General features: G+C 36.1%; 1 protein-coding gene and 1 long non-coding RNA gene across 3 annotated transcripts in view; both read left to right on the top strand.

Moving 5' to 3' along the window:
• LOC104744633 (probable serine/threonine-protein kinase At1g54610) lies at positions 2,899-6,448 on the top strand. 2 transcript variants are annotated; one of them, XM_010465711.2, is made up of 9 exons: positions 2,899-2,984; positions 3,460-3,529; positions 3,686-4,213; positions 4,303-4,587; positions 4,673-4,990; positions 5,087-5,323; positions 5,485-5,585; positions 5,743-5,860; positions 5,935-6,448. In XM_010465711.2, the coding sequence occupies exons 3-9, from the start codon at positions 3,779-3,781 to the stop codon at positions 6,229-6,231; spliced, it is 1,791 nt and encodes a 596-aa protein (XP_010464013.1). In that variant the 5' UTR covers positions 2,899-2,984; positions 3,460-3,529; positions 3,686-3,778; the 3' UTR covers positions 6,232-6,448. The 2 variants fall into 2 exon arrangements, with proteins under 2 accessions (XP_010464013.1, XP_010464012.1); XM_010465710.2 differs by lacking the exon at positions 2,899-2,984 and having other exon boundaries at positions 3,127-3,529.
• Positions 6,675-6,905, top strand: part of LOC104744632 — an 884-nt gene continuing 653 nt past the window's right edge. The window contains exon 1 of the long non-coding RNA XR_760655.2: positions 6,675-6,847. This is a non-coding gene — a long non-coding RNA (uncharacterized LOC104744632). The remainder of the gene's footprint in view (positions 6,848-6,905) is intronic.

Here is a 6,905-nt window from a genome sequence, read left to right as displayed (position 1 = left end):
TTTATAGTTTGTAATATTATTCTTCTTCCAGCATGTTTTTATCATATCTGGAACAAGAAATAATGTATTCCGATAAAATCAACTAGTATTTGCTACTAAACGTGTCTGTAGATCCACCATATAAAATACTGAGATTTGATTAATAGATTTACAGCCGGAGTATCTCTTCTTTCATGATCGTATCTTTCGTTATTGACTATTTATAATGCATGTTTATCTTGGATATTGTCTGGCACAATTTTTTTAAAATAACCCAAAAATTGATGAGGCAGGTCATTAGAATTAGTAAAATTGTCTGGCATAATGATGATTTGTAGTTTACAATGCTTGGAATGAATAACATACAAAGCTTTTAGTCATAAAAGAGAAAATAAATAAAAAAGAAGAGAAAAAATGATTTATAAGTATTCTCTTAAAGGACAGAAGTAATCACTAATACCTTAGCCTTTGTTCCTTGTTTGGTTTACAAATTGAGTCTTGATAAAGGAGCTTCTTTGATTGGAGAGATGAAGAAAACTCCTCATTATGTATCATAATTGTTACATTTTTTTTTTTTTAATTTTCTTCCAATTTTTCTATTCTAAAGTTTCTAACAAAAAGAAATCATAGTGTTATATTTTTAATGATACAATTCCAAAATTAGGTGGATACATTACCAAATATTCTTCTTCACTTAAGTTAAAAAAATTAATAATGTTTGACCACCTTTGTGATCCTTGTCATTGACAAAACCCACTTCTTTAGCACCACCACCATAAGAGCATCATTACTGAGAGTTTCTCTCATCGATACTCTTGTTATTGGGGCCCAAAAGTCTAATTAAAAATTCATTTTTCAGTCCATTAATAAGAGAAGCGATTCTATGGGAAGGAATTAAGGAACGCAGTAAGCAACGCGACGTGGCCTGTTATGATACGTAGATGGGTAAATATAAAAGAATTTTTTTTTTCCCTTTTCTTCTTTCTCTCTTTCCCGATCCTCTCTCTTCTCTCAATCCAAAAGGCGATGGAAGCCGATTCATCTTGAAACCAGAAAAATCAGTCGATTCACCTCGTTTTCCATGGTCGATGCTCTCAGTGCTCTTGAGATCGTAAGTCTTTCTTCTTTCCTCTATTTGCCGCAATCGCCGATTCATATGAAACTCGAGGGTTGTTGGTGTTAGGTCGACGGTGGTTGCGGCGAGGATGTTGGCCAGAATTATGTCTGGTCTCACTTTGGGTCTCATGTCTCTAGGTCTCGTTGAGCTCGAGATACTCCAACGTAGTGGTACTCCAAAAGAGAAGAAACAATCATGTAATCGATTCTTAGTAATTGCTGCTTGATTCAATCAATTGATTTGGATTTTGGTTTGAACTTGGTTGTGACTGGTTTATTTGGTTAGAATTTGGTTGTGAACGTTAGGATGCAACTGAATCTGAAACTTTAAGTGAACCTTTGTTAGGAAGTAGCGAACCTTTGTTAGGAAATAGTAGAGATGGGTACAATGAGGTTAGTGTTTCAGTTTGTGTTTGTTTTTGAAAAGAGATGAGAAGAGGAACCCTTTTTTGTATTATTATCTGTTGTGTGTCTCTTAGAAGCGTACTATGGAGGATTTTTGGGAAGAAGAACGCAAGAGACAGCAAGTTCACTGGACATTAATCTTTTCTCCATTGATTGCACAATGGGCTCAGTGGATAGGTATGAAAATTTCTATCTTTGTTTTGATTACCGATGAAGCTTGTGTTAGGGTTGGTTTTGTTTGATTGATTTCTGTTTGCATGGATCTGTTCTATGATCTTGTGTAGAATTTAGGGTCAAATGCAAAGCTTTTAATTTTGATATTTTTGCTGCATTATGAGAGTATGCTTTTGCTTGGTGCCTCTAAGTCTTTGTATGTGGTTTAGTAGGAAGCCTACTTAGTAAATTGATTACTTTCTCTTATGGTCTCTCTGTTTCTCAACTGCTTGGTTTTGTTGTTCCTTCAAATTTTGTTGGTCTTTTGTCTAGTCTTGTTGATCACGAGAGAACCCAATGCAGAACAAGCCAACCACTTACAACAATGCACTTCTCGTTGGACTTTGTCTAGCCTTGTCACTACTTCTTCTGCTTTACAATCGTTGAAGTGAAGCTATTTTTTATTGAAATCACATTGCTTTTGTTTTACGACATGTACACTTTGAAACATTTCATTTTTTTTTTTTTTATGTTGTGTTCTTGTTGAAGCATGTTTTTGATTAATCAAGCCTGTTTTTGATTAATGTAATATAAATAATTTTAAATAATTAAAGTTTGATAATTAATAAACACAAATTAAAAAATTATTATTTAAATGTTTGAGTAACCTTCTTTGGGGTTCTCTAGTAATAGGCTGATTTTGCTTAAGTTTTCTTATGGTTCCTTTAATTAATTTAATATTAATTATATAATTAATTAATATGAGAGTAACTTTGTGAGTACTCCCCACTAATGATGGTCTTAGACCACACCTTTGTGAATAAGAAAGAAAATGAGTTTTCCTCTAATAGCCGTTTCATATCCGAAATTAACCGTTATTAGTGACAATATATATTGTAATGCAATAATGAAACCAACCATTGTAAGAAAATGATTTATGTATTAGTGATTAAATATATCATTAATGACTAGTTTGAAATCTGAAAAAGAGAATAAACAAAAAAAAACTTGTAATCAAAAAATGTTGAGGTTTTTTGTTTTATAAGTTGGTGGGGACAAAACCGCAGATCTTCTGCGGTTTACACAGTTATAATCTTCTTCTGACCTGTGTGTGTGTGTTGCGTCCAAACAAAACACAATTTACACATCATTATAATAATAAACAGCCAACAGATCTTCGTCTGTTTCCATATTTATTCCTTTTTTTTGTCTGATTCAAAAAAAAAAAGAAAGAGTTTTTGAAGTAAAATAAAAAGCCTTAGCAGTTCAACCAATCCTTCTTGAGAATTTCTTACCCCAAAGTTGGTCTCTTTCTTTCATAATTAATGGTGGTAAGTAAAGTAAATATGTATTGGTCTACAAAACTCTGTAGCAGCTTATGTTGTATTGTATGTATCACCCTTGCCTTTTATTGTTTCTTTCTCCAAAAGCCCTAATTGGGTTTTAAAATCTTTTTCTTTTTAGCTTTAAAGGTTTCATTTTTAAAATCTTCTGGACTCCATTCCATTTTCCCCTTTTCCTTTTTGTCTTTCTTTATTTTTTTGTTTGCCTCTCTTTGTTGAATTTTTGAAATCCCTCAATTTTCATTCCTATTTTTGTTCAATTTTGTTTGTCTCTTCTCCTGAGTTTTGAGTCAGCTTTGGTGTGTCTGTGTCTCTTAAATTTTAAACAAGTTTTTTTTTCTCAGATCTTTACCTTCTTCCTTTGACTTGTCTCTCATAGCCTGACTTCTCTCTTTCTCTCTCAGAACTAGGGTTTAATTTTGTTCCTCTGTTTCTTACTTTTTTGGATTCTCCCTCCCTGCAGCTGTTTTACTCTGTTCAAGTCTCAGATTTGACCAGCTGGGTTGAGAATTTCGCGTCTCCTCGATCATAAAGTAAGTGAATTTCACCAACCCCCTTCCTTTTTTTTTCTTATTCAAAGTTTCCTGTTTTAGTCAAATCTGATCTTCGATGTGATATACTTTTCCTGGGTTTCGAGTTGTAAACCAATTTTGAATTTTTCCATTTGTGTGTCTCTGTGTGTGTTGCAGTTAAAGTTGATTTCAAAGAGTGAGACTTTTTGATTGTGCTAAAGAGATCTCTTTTTAGAAACATGTTGAGCAGATGAAGGTTAGTTTGATGAGATGGGTTGTGTATTGGGTCGACCCGGATCATCAGGATCAGTTTCTGGGTCTAGAGACGATGTTAGTACTAGGATTGAGTCTAAACGGCAACAAGTTAACAATGTGTCTGTGACCAAAACCGAGGCAACAGAGAGCACTAGTGCTGCTGCTGTTGTTGTTGCTTCTGCTTCCAATGGTGAGGAGGTTAGTAATCATCACGAAGCTGTTGTGGATCAGAAGGAAGAGAATGGCTTTGTTGTGACAGAAGCCAAAGAGAGGAAATCTAAAGGGGAAAGGAAAAGGTCTAAGCCTGACCCGAGACGAAGCAACCCGCCTAAGAATTTGCTCGGTGAACAAGTTGCAGCTGGATGGCCATCATGGTTGTCTGAAGTCTGTGGAGAAGCTCTAAGCGGATGGCTTCCACGGAAAGCTGATTCTTTTGAGAAGATTGAGAAGGTGAGAGAGCATAATCTGTTTTCGTTTTTGTTCCTTGCAATGATTTTGTGTAATTGAAGTTTGTTGTTTATGTGTTTGTGTGTGTGTAGATTGGATCAGGAACGTATAGTAATGTGTACAAGGCGAAAGATTTGTTGACAGGAAACATTGTGGCGTTAAAGAAAGTGCGTTGTGATGTTAATGAACGCGAGAGCTTAAGATTTATGGCTAGGGAGATTCTGATTTTGAGGAGATTGGATCATCCTAATGTCATTAAACTGGAAGGTTTGGTTACTTCGAGGATGTCGAGTAGTTTATACTTGGTCTTCCGTTATATGCATCATGATTTAGCTGGTCTTGCTGCAAGTCCGGACATTAAATTCACTGAGCAACAGGTCATATAACCCTTGGTGAATTTTTCAGTCACAACACAGAGTTGGAGGCAAATCCTAACCGTGTTAATAATGTCTATGTTTTCAGGTTAAATGCTATATGAAGCAACTTCTCTCGGGGCTGGAGCATTGCCATAGCCGAGGAGTTCTTCACCGTGATATTAAAGGATCAAACCTTCTTATAGATGATGGAGGAGTTCTTAGAATAGGCGATTTCGGGCTTGCAACTTTTTTTGATGCGAGTAAGAGGCAACAGATGACAAATCGGGTTGTTACTTTATGGTACAGAGCACCAGAGCTTCTTCATGGTGTTATTGAGTACAGTGTTGGTATTGATTTATGGAGCGCTGGTTGCATTTTAGCTGAGTTATTAGCTGGTAGACCGATTATGCCAGGTCGTAATGAGGTTAGCTTTCAAGTTTTGATTTTCTTTTGAAGGTTGAGAAAAATGTTTTGAGTTATTCATATGAATTGATGAATGGGTATAATGTTGACGCGGCAGGTTGAGCAGTTGCATAGGATATATAAGTTATGTGGATCGCCTTCGGAAGAGTACTGGAAGAAGATTAGGCTCCCTTCTACTCATAAGCATGCTCATCACAAGCCTTTACCGCAGTATAAGAGAAAATTAAGAGAGGTTTACAAAGATTTCTCTCCTGAGGCACTTTCTCTACTCGATACGCTTCTATCGCTCGATCCAGCTGAGCGCCAGACAGCTCCAGATGCGTTGATGAGTGATGTAAGTTTCTTGCAGTGAAATGTTTGGAACTTTATTACAGAAATGAGAGTGGTGTAAGTAGTTTTATGAATGGAAAAAGCTTGAAACTTTTGAGTCTTAGGCGTGTGACTTGATAGTAGTGGTTAAGAACTTCTATGGCTGATTTGTTTTTTGTTGTATAGTTCTTCACAACGGAGCCATTGGCATGTCAACCTTCTGATCTCCCGAAATATCCTCCAACTAAAGAGATTGATGCCAAGAGACGAGATGAAGAGTATAGGAGGTAAAGCTTTCTGTTTCAGTTTGTGTATTCCCTTGTTAGTTGTTACCAACTAGAACCGAATCTAGTATAGATATAGGCTTGGTAAGGTCTCTCAGTTTTAATAGAATATGTATTGGTTTTGGTTATGGTTGCTTGAGAGGTGTATTCATGTGCGCAGACAAAGAGAAGCCCGTAAGGCTCAAGGAGAAAGCGGAAGAAGAATGAGACCCCGAGAACGTGCCCCAAGAGCAATGCCGGCTCCTGAAGCCAACGCAGAGAATCAATCTAACATTGATGTAAGAATTCAAAACAAACAAAAAATGAATCATTTTTGAGTTCCATGTCTGAATCTTTTTTATCTTTACAACAGAGGATGCGTTTGATAACACACGCGAATGCAAAGAGCAAAAGCGAGAAGTTTCCTCCACCACATCAAGACGGGTCGCTTGGTTTTCAGGTGGGATCTTCACGGCGGCTGGATCCATCAGAGATACCGTATAGCACAAACTCATTCACTTCATCTTACTCCAAAGAACCATTCCAGAGTTGGTCAGGCCCTTTGGCTCCCATTGGAGGAGCATCTGACTCAACGACAAGGAGGAGAAACGATATCAATAAGGAGAGAAGAATGGCTTCTAAGGTTAAAGGCAAAAGAATCGTTGTTTGAGAGAGATTTTTATTCATCAGAAAAAATTTCAAAAGTTTCCTTTTTTTTTTGATAGAGAGATACTTTGAGAAAGAAAAAAAAAATCCAATTTTTCCTTTTCTTTTGGTGGGTTGTATGTTTTTTATTTGGTTGATTTGTACAAGAGAATTGACAAAAAAAAGCACACCACTGAAATGAGGGGAAATTATTACATTCTATGATATTTTTATGTAAATTATTTATCTTTTGCTTTTTAATTTCATATTTCTCTTGTTTCTTTCATGCCCTTTAGCCCTTAGTTGGATGATGAAGAAAGTAATCTTTTGACACACATAAATTTACTCTCTTTGGAAGAAAATTTCACAACTCGTCTCATCCTCTTTAATGGGGATAATCACATTCCTAATTTTTAGTATAGTCTAGACGTCATTATTGTAAGAGTTAATCGAGACACCAACAAGCCCAACAAGACAGGCCCAGCTTAAAAAAATTGAGGCCCCTGGTTAATTTAATCACGTGTTGGTGGGGGAGAGAGAGTAGAACGTCGGAAGAAGAGCAAACCCTAATTTTTTGGATTGGAGAGCGAGGAGACACCCCCCACACCAGAGTAGAAGAAATGTGGAGTCGGATTTTCCCAGTAATAGACTTCTATTATTATTCAGTTTGAATTCTTCTTTTTTTTTTTTTTTTTTTTT

This window comes from Camelina sativa, chromosome 15 (genome assembly GCF_000633955.1).
Source record: "Camelina sativa cultivar DH55 chromosome 15, Cs, whole genome shotgun sequence".
Taxonomy (NCBI): Eukaryota; Viridiplantae; Streptophyta; class Magnoliopsida; order Brassicales; family Brassicaceae; genus Camelina; species Camelina sativa.
Note: the sequence above shows the minus strand (reverse complement) of the source record. Positions and strands in the feature narration are given on the sequence as shown.

Coding starts and splice junctions, on each gene's coding strand:
- LOC104744633 (XM_010465711.2), top strand. CDS start 3,779: ATGGGTTGTGTATTGGGTCGACCCGGATCATCAGGATCAGTTTCTGGG. Junction 4,588..4,672: donor TTAAATTCACTGAGCAACAG/GTCATATAACCC, acceptor CTATGTTTTCAG/GTTAAATGCTATATGAAGCA. Junction 4,991..5,086: donor TTATGCCAGGTCGTAATGAG/GTTAGCTTTCAA, acceptor TTGACGCGGCAG/GTTGAGCAGTTGCATAGGAT.